Raw genomic sequence first — 18,275 nt, 5'->3', positions numbered from 1 at the left:
CAGCGCAGGCCGTACTGTCAGCAGGACGAGAAACTGAGGCAGGACGGAGGAAGGGGTTGTGACTTTAAAATTACGATTCTGAATTTAAAAGGACTCGCCCCTTTGGGAAATGTACCACGTGTGCCGTGAGGAGGACAGCCTCTGAACAGCTCAGGGCCCAGACAGCAAGGCCCCCTCGGGGCCGGGGCCCTCGACCCCCAGGCCTGCCCTGTACCCCAGTGTCCCAGGCTAGCACAGGGTGAAGCCTGCAGCTGAGTTCACCCAAACCTCACCGCAAGTCCAGTCCAGGGGGCGTAAACAAACGTGCTAGAAGCAGCGAAAGCTTGAGACTGTGGTGGCGCTGGGTTAGGACTGGGGTGCCAGCGCATTTGGGGTGGGTGAGACCAATGGCTACAACTTGAGGTCACCGTGCTGGTCTCCAGTCCTGGGAAACAGGTGGGCCCACAGCGCCTCCACTGCACGGAGAGGTGCCGCTCAGGGTGAGCAGCGCCTCCACGGCCCAGAGTCCCAGAGCCAGTTGTGGAGGAACAGCGTAAACCTCATCCAGCTTGAGTCTGGCCCCCGAGGCTGCACCCTGGAGCACGGATGGAGGCCGAGGGGCTGGGTTTTGCCCATTTGACTGGACTCTCCCATTTTTTCTTTTTTCTTCATAAATTTATTTATTTTTTGGCTGTGTTGGGTCTTCGTTGCTGCGCGTGGGCTTTCTCTAGTTGCGGCGAGCGGGGGCTACTCTTTGTTGCGGTACGTGGGCTTCTCACTGCAGTGGCTTCTCTTGTTGCGGAGCATGGGCTCTAGGTGCACGGGCTTCAGTAGTTGCAGCACGCAGGCTCAGTAGTTGTGGCTCGCGGGCTCTAGAGCGTAGGCTCAGTAGTTGTGGCTCGCGGGCTCTAGAGCGTAGGCTCAGTAGTTGTGGCTCGCGGGCTCTAGAGCGCAGGCTCAGTAGTTGTGGCGCACGGGCTTAGTTGCTACGCGGCATATGGGATCTTCCCGGACCAGGGCTTGAACCCGTGTCCCCTGCGTTGGCAGGCGGATTCTTAACCGCTGCACCACCACGGAAGTCCCTCTCCCGTTCTTTCTTTGGAGCTAATTATGAGTTATTTTACAAATACTTGGCTGTTTTTTGTGAGAAAGCATCTTGGATTGCAGAATGACAGGAGCCTGTATCTAAAGTGACAGGTGTCATCGTGCCGTCAGGCTGGACGGGGAAGACGCCCATCTGTCTGACAGTCCTCACTGTGCAACAGGGTCTCGCGAGCCGGCGTCAGGACTCATTTGAAACAAGCCACTGAGTTGCCCTTGGGCGCTTGGAGAGTTGGCGCGGAGCCTGGTGGTCGTGTAGACGTGTGGATGGCGGTTGGGTGAAGGGAACATTTGTTTCTTAGCCTCGATAGTCGGGAGTCTGGAGTCGGTATCCTGGTGAGAAGGGCCCGGGTTCCATGCCAGGCTCGCCCACACTGTGTCCCAGACACTGACCCTGGTTCCTAGGAAAACCAACCTCTGAAGAGCCAGGGCAGGAGAGAGTTCCCCGCCGGAGACCCAGCATCTCCCGAGTGCTGCCTGTAAGTCGGAGTTGGGAGTCCTGAGCCAGTGCTTCAGTGACCAGGAGCCTCTGCATTCTCCCCCAAATGTGGCACTGCTGGGACCTGGGTCCTCAGGAACCAAGGAAGGTCAGAGAAAGAGGTCGTGTGGGGAACCACACATGGTATATGCCCCTGATTCTCCAATCACTGTTTCAAAGTTAGTACGATTATTAGACTTCTTTTTAACTGTAAAATATATACAACAGAATTTACCATTTTAACCATTTTTATGTGTACAGTGCAGTGGCATTGAGTACATTCACATCGTTGTGCAACCATCACCACCTTCCATCTCCAGAACTTTTTTTTATCATCCCAAACAAAAACTCTGTTCCCATTAAACACTGTCTCCCCATCCTCCTCCCCCCAGCCGCAGGCAAACACCCCTCTACTTTCTGTCTCTATGAATTTGACTACTCTGGTAATCTTACATAAGAATCACAGGATATTTGTTCTTTGGTGACTGGCTTATTTCACTTGGCATAATGTTGTAGCATGTGACAGAATTTCCTTCCTGTTTAAGGCTGAATAATGTTGCATTGTGTATATATGTCACATTTTCTTTACCCATTCATCCATTGATAGGCACTTGGATTGCTTTCATCATTCGGCTATTGTGAATAATGCTGGAATGAACGTGGCTGTTCTGGGGGGAGTCGAAATACCTGTTCAGCTCCCAACTTTCAATTCTTTGGGGAATATATACAGAAGTGGAATTTCTGGATTACATAAGGTAGTTCTATTTTTAATTTTTTGAAGAACCTCCATATAGATTTCCAGAGTGCACCATTTTATATCCCCACCAGCAGTGCACAAGCGTTCCAATTTCTCCACATCCTTGCCAACACTTGTTTTCTGATTAAAAGAAACAAACTTTTTTTATTATAAGAACCATCCTAATGGGTGTAAAGCAGTATCTGTCTCATTGTGGGACTGGTTTGCATTTCCCTCATTATTAGTGATGTTGAGCATATTTTCATGAGCGTGTTGACCACTTGTATCTTATTTGGAGAAATACAAATTCAAATCCATTGTTCATTGTTTTTTTTAAGTTGTAGGAGATCTTTATATATTCTGGATATTAAGCTCTTATCAGATACATGACTTAACAAATATTTTCTCCCACTGTTTGGGTTGCCCTTTCATTCTGTTGGTAGTGTCCTTTCTTGCCCAAGTTTTAAATGTTTATTAAGTTCAATTTATCTAGTTTTTCTTTCGTTGCCTGTGCTTTTTCGTTTCATATCCAAGGAATCATTGCCAAATCCAATGTCATGAAGCTTTTCCAACTGTGTTTCTTCTAAGAGTTTTATAGTTTTAGTTCTTACATTTATGTCTTTGATCCATTTTGAGTTAATTGTTATACATTGTGTGAGCTAAGGGTTCAGCTTCATTCTTTCACATGTGGATATCTGGTTTTCCAAGCAACATTTGTTGAAAGACTGTCCTTTCCCATTGAGTAATCTTGGCACCCTTGTCAAAAGTCATTTGGCCGCATACAAGGGTTTATTTCTGGGTACTCTATTCTATTCCATTGGTCTGTATGTCTGCCTTTTTGGCAGCATCATACCATGTTTATTACTGTAGCTTTGCAGTAAATTTTGAAATCAGGAAGTGTGAAACCACCCACCAAATTGTTCTTTTTAAGATTGTCTTGACCAGTTGGGGACCGCTGTGATTCCATATGAGTTTTAGGGTGGATTTTTCTATTTCTGCAAAAGCGTTGTTGGGATTTTTATATAGGTTTGTGTTTGAATCTGTAGATCATTTTGGGTACTAATGATGTCTTAACATCAGTAAGTCTTCTTACTCATGATCCCAGAGTGTCTTTCCATTTATTTGTGTCTCCTTTCTTTCACTTTATAGTTTTATAGTTTCAGTGTACAAGTCTTTTATTTCCTTGGTTAAGTTTATTCCTAGTTTATTCTTTTTGATGCTACTATAAATGGAATTGTTAAATTCTTTTTCAGATTGTTCATTGTTAGCATTATAGGAACACAGTTGGTTTTTGTTTGTTGATTTTCTATCTTGCAACTTTGCTAAATTCATTTTTTAGTGTTAGCAGTTTTTTGGTTTGTTTTTATCAGGAAGAAAACCATTTATTTTAAAATAGTGTTGGCAAAAATTTTCTTTGGAAGAAAACCATTTTAGTTGTTGGACAAACGTGGTAAAAAGTATGAAAAGATAGGCTCCTAGTTTCTTGAAGGAACGATAAGAACCAAATAAGAGCTCTCTGAAATGCTTCACTTAAAAAGAGGATCATGGGGGGATAGAATAAAAGATGTAAGTTGGGTCTTGAGGAAAAGGTGGGACTTGAGAAACATGGAAAAAGACAGGAGCGAACCAGGAGACAGTCTGCACAGGTGGTGGATACTTCAGGAGGGACCAAGGAGTATTTCGATGGGCACGTGGGCCACCTCTGGCTAATGAACCAGCTAACTGGGATGGAGGGGAGAGGAGAAGGTCAGAACCACGGGTAACAAACACTGGATTATGAGCCACTTGTGAGCTGGTGCTGAAGTTTTCACCCATCATTAGAAAAATCAGTGCACCAAAGTGAGGTCTTCATAAGAGACAACCAAAACAATAGTCTTTTATTGTGAAAAGGTTTGATGTTAAATGTCCTTTTTAAATGAAATGTTGGTGATACAGATGATTTTTATCTGGTAAGTATATTTTACTGGTCTATAAAACAGAAAAGTTTGGGAAATACTAGTCTAAACATGTCATGGCTATATGAGATTCCTTATCACTAAAATAGTGTAAGATATTTTTCACCTGTAGCTTATATTTAATTCCAAAATCTAATGAAGAGTCCAAAAAAAAAAAAGTGTGGGCCTATATCATGTATATGTATAGATAAAAAAGCTTAAATAAAACACCACCAAATAAAATTCAGGACTATTTTTACCCCTATGCCTCATAATTGTAATATGATAAAACAATTGTGTGTGACACAACCTAGTTATGTTATTCTTTTTTATATTTTTGCATAACATGTATTCTTTTTAGTGAATTATCTAGTTACTATATTCATCTTGAACCTACCTGTCTACCTTCAAATATACTTCACCTATAATGTAAGACTCTTACAACTGTAGACTTCCATTTCTACCCCCCATCCTTGGTGCTATTGTTACATATTTTATTTCTATATATGATATTAACTCCACAATACATCATTATTATTTTTGCACTAGACCATGCATTCTTTTTTTTTAAATTTATTTTTTAATTTTATTTTTGGCTGCATTGGGTCTTCGTTGCTGCGTGCAGGCTTTCTGTAGTTGTGGCGAGCTGGGTCTCCTCTTCGTTGCAGTGCACGGGCTTCTCATTGTGGTGGCTTCTCTTGCAGCGGAGCATGGGCTCTAGGCATGAGGGCTTCAGTAGTTGTGGGGCGCAGGCTCAGTTGTGGCACAAAATTTTGGTTTTTTATGGCTGAGTATTCCATTTTATATATATATATATATATATGTACCACATCTTCTTTATCCATTCGTCTGTTGATGGACACTTAGGTTGCTTCCATATCTATCTTGGCTATTGTAAATAATGCTGCTATGAACATGGGGGGGGGTGCATGTATCTTTTCAAATTGGTGTTTTGCTTTTTTTCAGGAATATGCCCAGGAGTGGGATTGCTCTATTTTTAGTTTTTTGAGGACCCTCCACTGTTTTCCAAAGTGTTATCAATCTCTCCTACAATTCTAACTGTAAGTTTGCCCCTTTTCTTTAGAAGACCCTTGCCAGACCACTGACTTCCTGTCTTATGGGATGTAAAAAAAAAAAAAAAGCTGTTCCACACCAAATAACAGACGCCAAAAATGTAAAGTTGTGAGTTTATTGCATATGTAACAAAATGAACCTGACCGCCGGGGTCCAGCCTGCTGTACAATCACTGTTTGTTTTGTGTTTCCAGCTGGTTCTATAACCACATTAAATAGAACTAGTATTTCTTTAAATACTTTTGATTTTGACATAAAACAGAACATTTAGTGTACAACTTTCACAAAATAAATCAGCAATAAAAACAGTGGGAAGGATAACAAGGATAGCAGCAATACTTAAAAACAAGACGTTACAAAATAAATTAAAAAATACATTATAAAGTGGTTGAGAAACAAAAATAAACAACTTTTTAAAGTTCATACTATGTTTTGGGAAGGCCGCCGTGCGGCACACACCTGGCTGCGGACGCGGGCGGAGGGGCGTTTTCTCGGGCAGCTCCGATCGGAGGACCAGCTGACCTGCATTTGGACCACGCGGCCGGGCAAGCTCTGGGGCCGCAGTTCCAGGCGCTTCTCCCTGCGGGTCGGGAGAGCTCCGCTCACTGTCACCCCAGAGCCCCTCCGTTCTCCCCACAGCACTGGCAGAGCGGTGGTTTGCTACATCCCTGAGGGTCGGCTGATGACCGCTGGTGAGGCAAGCCTGGAAGTCGGGCCCTGAAGCATCTGGGCAGAGAGCTGAGGGGACCAGGTGGGTCGCTGGGGTTCCCGAGAAGGGCGACAGATGGGGAGGCTCCCGCAGACCCCAAAACCCACAGCTTGCCACACTATTCTTTGGTGGGGGTGGTCGGAGCGGGGGAGTGTTCCAAAGGCCCAACCCACTGTGGACAGTTACGGTTCTAGGAGCAGTGCCACCGACAGCCCTGTTTGGCAGGAGTGACCTGGAGCTCCGGAAGGTTCTGCCGTGCCAGGCTCCACAACAACCCACGCAGCTGGTGAGGTGCCCGCGTCCCAGTACGAAAGCAGAGACCCAGGCCTTGCGGGCAGGAGAGTCGAGTGTCCCCAGCAGCCTGTGGAGGAGCCAGGACGTGAGCCTCTGGATCTTGCCGAGGTGACACCTGACACGTGAGGGCGGCCTGGGGCCGGCAGGGGCACTGCCCACCCCACCCCCCAGCCCCCGCCATCAGCAGGAAGGCAGCTTTAAAGGAGGCAAATGGCACATTCCTGCTTCCAAGTCTTTCCAGCCACTAAGAGCCTTGTTTCCTTCCTAACTTACTGCGGATTTTGGCCGACACCACAGGATAACTGGGTGGGCCTTCCCCCCTCAGTCTTGAGGGCCTCAGTTCCCGGATGGAAGTCTCCTGCTTGCGGCTTAGGTCCGTGTTACAGAGGAGACCTGTCTGGCGGGGGAGAGTGGGGGGTCATTTCCTCATTCCTCCAGAGGCGGACCCACGGCAGGCAGCTTCCAGGACGCCCAGAAGGTGTCATGGTAAACGAGACACAGGAGAAGCCCAACGGGTGAGGCAGGACCTCGGAAAGACTCAGCCCGCAGTCCAGCCTGGACGTTCTGAACGGATTACATTCTCCTTCTGCAGCCAAGGCATCCTTCCTATTCTAGAACCTCAGCAAGTCACCCAGAAGCATGGCTTTCTCTCACTCCTGGAACCTCCAGCCAGCGAACTCCGGCCCACCACTGGCCGCTTCCCGGTCAAGCAGAAGAACCACAGCAAGATGCAGAGGGTAAGTAAGTACGCCTCCAAACCTAGCACCGTCCACAGGTATTAGTAACAAAAAGAACAGACGGGACAGTTGGCCAAAAAGCTCCTTCCAAACCCACCTCAGACCCACAGCTGGATCCCAGCACTGAACTCGGAACCTTACAACAAAACTTCAACAGTGAAATGTCTTGCTAATGAATTACCCTGCACTCGCCCCCCCCAAACAAAAACCACCACCATACGGGAGAACTTGCTGCCACTGCTGTTTTTCTGCTGAACTTTAACTATCTGAAATCAAACCACTTTGTTAAAATACTATTTGATCTTCTGTGCAAATTGGGAAATAATGGTGGTAGAAATCTAGGGTCAAGGCTTGCTCTGGCCTTGCTCATCATCTGGACAAGGTAAAGGAGCAGCAGTTGTGTCACCATCAGACGCTGGGGAAACGGGCTGAACGTGTCAGGGTGGAGTGGCCCCTCTCTGCCGTCAGGTTTCCATCCACGACCTGCTGCTTGTCAACGAGTAGCCTGGGGTGGATTTAGGTCACGGAGGTTATCCGTCCTCTCTCTCCCTTTCCGGCTAGTTTGCACCGAGCCAGCAGCTGCGATGCTGGAGTTCTGTTCTGCTCGTTTAGTCCTCAGTGCTTTCCGCAGCGTGGCTTCTTAGCACCCACGTGGCCCAGTCGACGCCCTTCCCGGTGCAGGTGGGGGCAGCAGCCACGGCCTGCGCCTGGCTGCGTGGGTCTGAGGCTGGGCGTGGTCTGCTTGTTTATAAGCTCTCTTATGTGCTGTTTTCGCTGGGAAAATATCTCAAACTGGATAGATAACGTGGCTAAAGGGACTCTTAAGAGGAAAGATCATTTTTCTCTATGCAAAACACATTCTTCAGCCAGGAAACCCTGAAAAGAAATAAATACCCAGGCCTCCAGCACAAGCTGCCCCGATTCCCTTACCTTTCCAAAAGGGAAGCACAGTTTTGACGCCAGCTTCCTGCTGTGGCAGAATTCCAATAAGCATACATTATACGGTTATTGTTCAGTTAGAAATTAATCTGCTACCCAGAGCACTCTGCTAGGATGTGAAATTTGGAATTTGAGCTGCTGAACTTGAAAACCTCAGGTCTGCTTTGAGACGGAAGAGCTAGTCCAGCTACCCGGGCCGAACCCTCAGGCAGCCCCGCTCAGCTCCATAGCTGTGGGTCAAGACTCCTCTATAAGCCCACAGGGCAGTGAGCCTGTCACCAGAAGTGTTACAACCGTAGCAGAATATCCTGTGTGACCGAAGCAGTGCTAAACCGGGCTGCGTTTTATTGGATGGGTGATGGAAGGTGGCGGGGGGCGGGGTTCTGTCAGTCAGGAGGAAGATATGGGTGAGAGCCACCAACTGAAGTCCCCCCGCCCCCCTTGCTCCCCCAACGAGAAGCAGGGGAGACAAGCCTTTCCCTCGGGTGTTCTAGGATTCCAGGGCCTCAGCCGGCTTCGCGGAGGCGCACAGAGAGCTGTCGCTTGGGGTCTGGTGGCCGTGAGCTAGCGTCTGCTGCCTTGGGCTGCACTTCACTCCACGGCAAACCCACAGGTCTCCTCCACTGCTGTCAGCAGCTTCTCATAGAGCTTCTCGTATGACTCGTAGGGTGGAATGTCGATCCGGTTAAAGCTGGAACGGGACAGAAAGGTGAGAGACTCACTGCTGGTGCAGCCTGGCCTGAGGACCCGCTCCCAGGACAGGGTCAGGGTCAGGGCCAGGCCACAGCAGAGCCTTTGTGGCCACAAGCACACACATGGTGGGGACAGGGCAGAGAGGACGGGAAAGCGTCTCATCCACCTAGTTCTGGGAGATGGAGGAGAGTTTTCCCCTCCCCTCTGTTGCTTTTCTGCTTCTTAGGCAAAGATTTTCAGTCAGTCAACACACAGCAAAACAAATCTTGTAAGATCTTCCAAGTGAGTTAGATTAGATCAGGACAAAGCTCTCAACTTGTTTTGTCTGTTGTTTTGGGGAGAAGTTACTTCTCAGACCAGGAACACCACGTTTGCAGAGCACTGCAATCCAGACTGGCTGCAGTCAAATCACCACTAACAATTCACTGCCTGTGTATCTAATCCCCTGTGACTTAGATCTGAGAGCAAAATGGGGCAGTCTGGAGTATTTCCTGCAAAAACAGAAACTATCTCAAAAATAATAAAACGTCAAATCCCTGATAGAGGATTAAACGACCAGGTTAGCATTTCCTCAGGGAAGTTCTTTCCCAAAGCTATGCCCAAAAGACACCTTTTTAGACGATATTACCTCATAACAAATCAAAAAATGCAAGATTCTGACTAAGAGGACATACAGTGCCTCTTGAATTACTAGAGGTTAAGTGATTGAGGATGGCTTTTGTCAAGAAGGAGTCGGGCTAAACGGTGTGGAGCCTTTTCAGGGGGCTTAGCACCGTGGACATTCTTCACGTCCGTTTTACTCTAAGCACTAAACCATTAGAGGACACAGCCTGCCGGGGCGGGAGCAGCCCTGTGCGTCAGCACGCGCCACCCCGGGACGGCCACGCTGGGCGCAGAACCTGGGCCCGGGCAGGGCGCGTCCTCTATCTCAAGGACGTGGAAACCCAGTTCGATGTCGTGGACGGCGTGGGAACCCACAGCCTTGGTTCCCAACCAGGAACCTCCCATCACATCACCATGCATCCCGGCAACATTTGGAACTGACTCTCGTGAACCAGAGGTGGCTCTCGTCTCAAGAAATGGTTCCCAAAGTGCATGTAAGTGATTTGATTTTAAACCACAAAGGAAATAACCCACTACAGATATTGTTTAAGTGAAAATCAAGGGAGGAAACATTTTTCAATACACAAGGTGCATCTGTCATACGCAGAGTTCTGAGAGGAAGAGACCAATAACTCCAAACTTAAAGCAGCAGCGTTCCCTCCTGACGGTGCACGTGTGCAAACACACGCACACATGCACACAGGTGCAGCAGGACCCAGCGAAGTGACGACTGGAGCCGGGGAGCGGCTCCAATGTCAATCACGTCTCCAGACAAAACTGGGTTCACGAAAGAGCCTCGTGCTGACCCTTACGTGCGTGCTGTCCCACTGCAGAGTCCAAGTAAGAAAACAGCTCAGAAAAGTCACGCACGGAGACAGGCTCCCAGGGCGCTGGTCCTTACCAGGTGTGGGCCTTGGGCAGGTTGTCTGTGTTTGCGTCGATCAGGTGGATGGTGAAGAGCCGCGGCCCTGCGGCGCCTGTAGAGCCTTACAAGACAACATTCTAGTTAACACGCTTCAGAGGCGGAGGCCGGGCCCTTGTCACCACCCCGAGGCCCTGGTGCCCAGGCGGCCGTCCTGCCAGAAGGTCACGGGGCTCACTCGGCCACACGAGCCTCTGCCCGGTTTCAGGATGCACCTACCATGACCATTAAGTGACTAATACCAGACATTTTAGAAAATCACAGGAGCAGGCAGAGCAAAGACGGAGACAGCTCTCCTCTCACACCCGACCGCGAGCCTGCTCCAGGGCGGGTATCTGAAAAGCAAGATCCTTAAATCACCAGTAATTTTTTTTTTTTTTTTTTTTTAACAGAAATGTCTAGCAAGCAGGATATGGAGTCAGGAAACCTCCCCAGGCAGAGGCCCAGTGGAAAAAGGAAGACACAAATGCTGGGACCAAAGCCCTAGGACGAGAAGTAACTTCTCACTCCAAGAGGAGGAGTCTACAGGGAACGTACACGTGAAATCTATCTGCTCTCACTATTAATATGCAAAGTCCCATTTACTAAGTTTTAATATATTAAGATTCTTCACCTTACTCCTGCCGGTTGTCAGGGTTATCAAGTGACAAAACCCCCAAATTTTACAAATCACAGAGCCCTAGAGAGGCCTTCAAGGACTTTCCCAGTTGGCTGTGCCGACCACGAGCCCCTCCAGGCCCCTCCTGAGGCTCAGAAGCCTCGTGGTGGACAGCCTCCCACCCCCTCCTCCTCCGGCCCCCAGCTCCAGACCCAGTGAGCCAGCGACCCAGCCAGAGCCGGAAGGGACGCGTGAGAGGACGGGGACCTAGCTGGACAGGGGAGCCTCTCAGGCAGGCCCCTTGTACAGATGAGGAAACCAAGGGCCCGGGAGGACCCCTGGAGCTGTGACCCACACGGCAGCAGTGTGCTCTTAGAAACTCAGGACTGCAGTTAGAGAGCTGCTGTCAGAAGATTCAGACATTAACCCACGGTGCATTTCTAAGTGGCTTTCTTTCCCCAAAGCCTTGTTGCTCTTTGTACCCTCCCTCTGTCACCAATTCTGTTGCGGGAGGGAAGCGGAGGCCCCGGCTCCCCTGGGCCTTCCTGGCTCAGATCTTTCCAGGCCCAGCCCTGTGTGGGCACCAGCCGGCCGGCACCCGCCACTGCTGTGTCACGTGGCTCAGAGGCCCTGGGAAAGGTGGTCTGAGGGGGGCGGGGCTCTGTGTGATGGACATGCCCTCCCACGTCTTTCCAGATGTTTTCTTTCAACTTGGGCAAAGGAAAGTAGAGCCTCGAGCCCTGGGGGCAGCAGAGAGAAGGGCAACCGAAAGGCCACGGCTCGTGTGGAGGGAAGAGGGTCTCTCCAGCCCCTTGGCCAGGCAGCACCCCTGCAGTGCCAAGTGTCTGTCCTGAAGGACCCGACGCCATGCCGTCTCCTGGCGACGCCCCAGGACGACCGCCCGCTGCAGTCCGGTCCCCTCCCCGGCCCCGGCCCAGCGCCAGCCCCACCGCCACGTCAGTCACCTTGCAGCGCCTTGAAGCCCTGGAGGGGGACCCGCGTGGAGCCCGTCACGAACTGCAGCAGCCGGGCCCTCCTCTCCTCGTCGAAGGTCTCCACCGCCTGCCAAAACCACCGGACCACGTTGCTGTCGGCCCCGCAGTGCTTCAGCCGCGTGTTGGACTTCCAGTCGTCCAGGTCGATCTTGTCCAGGCCGCCGATGATCAGCTGTGAGGGCGTGAAGGCAGGTCACCTCCCCGACGTACGAACCGACGGGTGCCCAGGCTCCCAGGACATGGAGAGCGTTACAGACCACGTCCCAACAAACCGGACACGCGTTCAGACAAGTCCACAGACACGTACACGGCGGGCCTGAGGCCCAGGCTCTGTGTCTGCACCTCCGGGCTGGCTGCCAGCCCGAGGACGCTGGTGTGGCTACTGAAGTGACGTTTCCTTACCAGCACGTGCGTGTGTGAGTGTGCGTGTGTGAGTGTGCGTGTGTGAGTGTGCGTGTGTGAGTGTGCGTGTGTGTGCACTGCACTGGGGAGGAGGGAGGGCCAAAGGACCAGCCAGAACGGCTGCACGGGGCCACCTGTAAAGTGGGGCCGCCTCCGGGGACGCGTGGGGCTTGACGTCTGAGGAGAAGGGAACAGGCGAGGGGCGTGCTTGTCGCTGCGACCCGCTCCGGAGCCATCGCTCCCCCCGGGGAGGCACCTCGGGGCCCAGAGCTCAGGCACCGCCCTGGGGGGCAGAAAGGCCGGGAACAGCCTGAAAGGCAAGGGCTACTTGGCACCAGAAGCGGATGAGGTGCGAGGGAATCGCTTTGTTCACGCCCATGAAGAAGGACCAGAAATGACGGTAATACTTTGTTCTGGGCCTAGTAACAGCCAGAATCAAACAAAAGCTGGAGCAGCTGGTCATGATACCTTCCTCCACCGAGGTGCCGCCGCCGCAGGAGGGGCTCAGGAAGCCGCGCTGCCGGGGCGCTGGCGCAACGGGACAAGCCGCCGAACGCCTGGAATGATGCCGCCAGGCGGGCGCCAGGCCTTGGCATCAGCTGCTCAGGCCTCCCCGACCCCCCACTCGGCCCCCAGCCCCGCCTCTGCTCTCCTGCAGCCCCGGCGGCCCCTGGGCCTGCGGGGATCGGGCAGCCGGGGACCGCCCGTCACGCGCCCCGGCCCCGCAGGCGCTCACGCACCTCCAGCTCCTTCTGGTCAAAAGGCTTCAGTAAGTGTTGAGGGATGAGTTCATTAAACCCCTTCTGAAGAGCCAGGAACTGGGCCTCGATCCCCCTCATAAACCTCCAATTTACATATAACCTGAAAGAAAAATGCACACGTTGGAAGCAGTATCAAATGGTTCGTGAACATCATTTTGTTCTCCATTAGTTGGTTCTGATATCTGCTGAACCCTGCCCACCAGCCTCCCCTAACGGGGAGGAAAACCCCACTGGCGGGCAATACCCAGCCTAAGAGTCAGGTTAAAACTAAATCAATCAGCCCCTCCCTTAGAGGTTCTGATTGTTTGCTTGAAATAGCAGTAGGATCTAACCTGACCTGTTACAGGTGCCATAATTTTAAAATATGTTTGAAAAGAAAATACAGGGCACAGTGAGAACTACACACCAGTCTGACAGCCTGAGCACAGACACGCACATGCCCATGTGTCTAAATTTCCCATGGAAGACACTAGTCGTTTATTTGCCTCAAGAGGTGGGAAAACAGACTATAAAGAGGTGGGCTTCCATCACAGCAAGCTCAAGGAAGCGTCCCCTAAACCTGAGGGAGGCCTACTCCTCCCTCCCGTGGTTACCACCTTCACACCCACAATCAGGCGGTCACTTGAAAGCTACCCCTTGGGCTCTGGGGTCATGAATCCCCCTTTAACGGGTCAACCCTGGAGCCCACCGCTGACCCCGCCGGTTTCTGGAAGTCTCTGCCGCTACCATGACTCTGGTCCGAGAGCTCCAACGACCTAAACGTGGCCCCCCCGGGCCCAGGACAATCCCAGGCCCCGCCAGTCCCAGCGGCGACCCCCAGGTGCCCCAGAGCAGTACCTACCGGACGTATTCCTTCTTGTTCTCCTCTGTGACAGGGACATTCCTGCCGTTGGGTTTCAGTTCATGCTGAAGAATCCTCCCGAAAGCGTTGTGCTCCACACAGAACGTGTGGTCCAGCACGGGGGTGATGTCGTTCTCTCTGGGAAGTTAGGACAGAAGATGGATGTCACTTATTAGGCCTCGGCCACCGCGCGGGCGCAGATGGAACATTGAATCAACAATCGTAGGACGAGGGACTGGCTCCTCCTTGCAGAAGAGCGGTGACGGTAGGGACACCGCTCTGTGACTTCACGGGGCAGAGCACGCCGACTGCTTTGCACCCTGAGCCTCCGAGCGGACAGGAGGGAAGCACGAAGGGGAAACTGAGTCAGAGGGAAGCCTCGCCAAGAAAATACGCGCCCCCTTCCCCAGGCAGCCTTTCCGAGGGCATCAGTTCAAGGAAGCACTTGAAAGTCAGAACCGGCTCCTTCATCTGCCATGTTTCTGGAAACACAGCCTGGGAGGTTGTCTATAGGATGAAGGCCCTGGCCCCCCGCAGACCTGCCTTTCAAGCTGGGACACGTGGAAGGAGGTGGACAGAACACGGGACACGATCGAGTCCTCGGCTTGTCCCCCGGTCCCAGAGCCTGGACCTCTCATTCCCGTGAAATCGGTCCTCACGAGGACCCCTGACACCTACGGTGACCGTGTAACTGTGCCTGTTGCTTTTAAGAGAGTTTTAGGGTAATCCTAAAACAAAGGCACCTAAACATTAGGGTGATTTTGGATACCTTCTTGGCTGGAGACACCCCAGAGTGTCACAAACCAGCCAACCACCAGGCCTGGGGATTAACATTCACAATCATAACTTAATAAGTCAAGGAAACAGCAAAAGAAACTAGTCTATGATGAGAAACTGGCCAGACATTACGAGGGAAATGTCAATTAAGTATTTTTGTTGAATCTACTTTTATGTTTCTGATAGTTTGTTTCTATTCTCCGATTTCACACCCATCCCCCAAATATATGCCCACGTGCACGTGCACACTACACAACACAAAGGGATTTGGGGCACGCTAAGACAGGTGACGACGGATGCATTTTCAGTTAACTGAGTTAGTACTTACAGAATCCACACTAAGCTCTTATGAAGTTCGGGGTCCACCGATTCCAAGTCAGAAAGCTGGATGGGTTTCCCCAGTAGCTGCTTGTAGAAGGGAACTGTGAAACCCCCGTTTATGTAGTGTCCATGGAACACAGCCAGACCCATGATCCGACCCACAAAATGGAAATAAGACAAGTGGTCCTGTAGGGGGCACCAGAGAACATGAATTCGTGAGAAAAATGACCGGCCGAGGCAGATGGGTATCTTGTACTTTCTCCAGGTTTCTTGAATCAGTTACTCACAGGCTGCACTCACGACCAGATGAAAGACGGCTACATAGGAGGTCAAATTTAGCGCATGACTTTTGGAGAGGTCATCTGAACGATACCTTATATTATGCCCTTGGTTCAAACACCTTCTCAGAATTGCTACCTAATTTGTGGGACCCAGTGCAAAATGAAAATGCAGAACCCCTTATTCAAAAGTTGAGAATATCAACATGGTGACGGCAGAGAATCAACCAACCCTGGCCCCTTCTCAGCACAGGGCCCGGTGCTGGCACAGGTTACTCGCCCAGGAGGCCGCCGGCCCCTCCCTCCCACTGCACCACGAGGAAATAAAGGGCAAAAGGTAATCCCCCTTCTTCCTGCCATCCCTCCCCCATCCCACAAAAAAGGAGAAGAGAAAAAATCCCAAGGGAGTTGAGGCGGGGACACAGAGGAAAATAACTGTGAACGACCCAAGTAAGAGAACCATTCTAAAACCAGCGCTGTTCTGGTTTGTAACCAGGGAACCTCCTGTTTCTACTTTGAGGTTGGAATTATAATCAGATAGTTAGCTCCCATGTTGGTGAAATGTCCTGTCACATCGACTGCTCGTCAGGGGCCACACGCACGGCGAGGACCGCAGGACGCGGCCCCACGTCAGAGCCCTCCTCTCGCCCGCTGGCCCCCCTCGGGCCAGTTACACACACTCTGCGCCTGTTTCCTCATCTCTCGGACAAGCGGCTAAGGGTATCAGCACTGGTGGCCAAAAAGGCCAATTATGGGAATATTCCCATTCCAACTGGGAGGAGGATGGACCTCGTGACCCACTTCTCAGAATGACACCGTCAACAGATACAGCCGTCAAGCCAGAGTTCCCCTGAAACGGCGTACTCACTGATACCAGTCACTGAAGATACGGGATTGAAACCATCCATCTTAATCCAGTTCTCACTCTACCTTGCAATGTTTTATTTACCACAGACTTTGAGTAAGTCTACAATGAATCAACCAAGAATTGAGATTGAAACTGGAAATCCATTTAAGAAATTCTCCAACTAAATCTCCGACCTCTTTATTCATTAATACTTACAGGGTTGATGGAAGAATCGGGATTGATTTGCAACATGTAAATGTTGTCCGTGGAATATTGGAAGAGTCCATAATACGGATTCAACATCTCATGGCACAATAAGTAAAGCCACTCCCTAGAAACAACAACAACAAGACATTTTAAAACTTCCTAGTTTCAGATCTTAACAAAAGGACTGATTCACCATGCCCTAGAAAGCCAAATTGGTAAGGCTGCCTGGCTCTGAGAGGATGTGATTTGTGCCGACTGGGCAAATAAGCTTAATGAAGTAAAAAAAATTGCTTCTGGTGGTATCAGAAATGGATTTTCTGGCCAAAAGTCCAGTAACTCTGAAGCTGAGGAAGAACTGTGGTTGCCTGGAATCAGTACCAGCTCAGAGGCACAGTGTTCTCTGAAGTCTGTCAGCTTTCTTGCACCCCAACTAAGGTTTTCTCTGCTACTTTGCAGAGATCAAGATCTCAGGTGACGATGTTAACAATGTGGTAAAAACCAACAAAAGTGCAACAAAAAGCTGTACGATCCTACTTTTATGTCAAAAATGCGTGTGCACATACACGAGACAGAAAAAATATATACGCAGAGCATAGAGAAAGATGGGAAGGATTTATACTAACATGTTGACAGTAGGTAACTGGAGAATTTGCATTCTGGGCGTTTTAATTTTTTTTCACTTCTTTCTAGTTTTTAGATTTCTGATGGTGTCATGTTATTAATGTTTAAATAAGGAGAAAACATTTCCCAGTCTAGGGAGACAGGGATTATTTAAGAACGACTTTTGCCCTCATAATTTTCTGTCCTGTTGAATTCTTATTTTTTGCCATAAGCGTTTATCACTTTTATAATTTAGAGGACTAGTTTAAAATTTTTAAATGTTAATTCTAAGAGTTTAAAAATCTGGATAGGGTACATAAAATGGATTATTTTCTGAATTCCTTTATGTTTGAATTATTTCATTATTTAAAAAACCCCAAATCAAAACCAATCAAACAAAAAAAGCACTCTGAACAGAACCCGTATGACTCAGCTGCTGTGGCCAGATTGTGATAAGCCCAGGTATGGGGGTCTATACAACACTGTGTGGCCTTTTATTCTTTCTACTCAAAACTCCTTCAAATGGATGAATCTTATTAAGATAGCTGCCCCAAGTTTTACTCTGGAATTTCTTACTCCTTCAAACAGAAAAGACAGAATTGAGAAAATACGAAAAGGATAAGCACAAATGCAAATCATCTGTCCGAGAAAATTGTGAAAATACACACAAAATGATTACACCAACACAAAGTTGTGTATCAAACTCAAAAGAACAGGAAGGAACTACCAGAAGAGATGAGACAGACACCAAATCTTATGAAGCCTCTTTACTAGGAAGGCAGAATTTCCCAACTCTGGTGCTTTGATTTATCCCCAAGTTTTGGAGTTTGGATTTATGAAGAATTGTTTTCATAAATGCCAAGGACCTGCAACTGTCTAGACAGGAAGTGATTAAAATACAAGCAAACATTCTGACCGAGCTGTGGACAAGGTACAGAGCATGAGGTATGTTCTGGAAGTGGTCAGGGAAGAGCTAACTACACAGGCAGAAGAGGGAGAGAGAGGAGAAGGTTCAGAGCCAAACACTGGGGAGATGAGCATAGACTGATTCCCATCGACCAACATAAGGGCCACAGACACACACGTATGTGTAACACACATGTAACTGACATCTCTCCTCAGCCCTACACGACAGGTGTGAGCCACTCAGACACGAGGAAGACTCAGCTGAAACAACGCGAGATCAGACTGGAGGCAGAAAAGCAGGGCTTCTCAGCTCTTCCCTCTGTAGCATCATGTTAATCAAAGGAGCTACACAAAGACTTGATAACCACGGAAAATGCAGAGGAAAGCGAACTCCTAACCAGACCAAACGTAACCCAGCTATTCACGTGCGTGCCTAGGAACCTATAACCCCAGCTGTGCACGGGAGCAACCATAAAGTAAAACAGTTCAGGATACTGACTCCTGAGATATCTCGAGACTATAAAGGAAAAGGTAGAGAAGAGAA

The 18,275-nt window shown here is 49.5% G+C and overlaps 2 protein-coding genes across 7 annotated transcripts in view; one reads left to right on the top strand and one right to left on the bottom strand.

Moving 5' to 3' along the window:
• TRRAP (transformation/transcription domain associated protein) overlaps positions 1-7,238 on the top strand; it is a 120,210-nt gene extending 112,972 nt beyond the window's left edge. Inside the window, exon 74 of the transcript XR_014235851.1 lies at positions 5,195-7,238. The gene's annotated coding sequence lies outside the window, so the exon portion shown is untranslated. The remainder of the gene's footprint in view (positions 1-5,194) is intronic.
• The window catches only part of SMURF1 (SMAD specific E3 ubiquitin protein ligase 1), a 102,046-nt gene continuing 89,174 nt past the window's right edge, over positions 5,404-18,275 (bottom strand). For 5 of the 6 annotated variants that reach the window (XM_082360898.1, XM_082360896.1, XM_082360893.1 and 2 more), the window contains 7 exons: positions 16,235-16,349; positions 14,901-15,079; positions 13,796-13,933; positions 12,934-13,054; positions 11,762-11,963; positions 10,178-10,262; positions 5,404-8,671 (listed from right to left, as the gene is read on the bottom strand). In XM_082360898.1, coding sequence (XP_082217024.1) covers positions 8,572-8,671; positions 10,178-10,262; positions 11,762-11,963; positions 12,934-13,054; positions 13,796-13,933; positions 14,901-15,079; positions 16,235-16,349 — 940 coding nt within the window. In that variant the 3' untranslated portion in view covers positions 5,404-8,571. The remainder of the gene's footprint in view (positions 8,672-10,177; positions 10,263-11,761; positions 11,964-12,933; positions 13,055-13,795; positions 13,934-14,900; positions 15,080-16,234; positions 16,350-18,275) is intronic. The other variant, XM_082360894.1, reaches the window with a different exon arrangement.

Source organism: Balaenoptera borealis, assembly GCF_965194805.1.
Source record: "Balaenoptera borealis genome assembly, chromosome: 16".
NCBI lineage: Eukaryota > Metazoa > Chordata > Mammalia > Artiodactyla > Balaenopteridae > Balaenoptera > Balaenoptera borealis.
The sequence above is the reverse complement of the archived record's forward strand: the minus strand, read 5'-3'. Positions and strand labels throughout refer to the sequence as shown.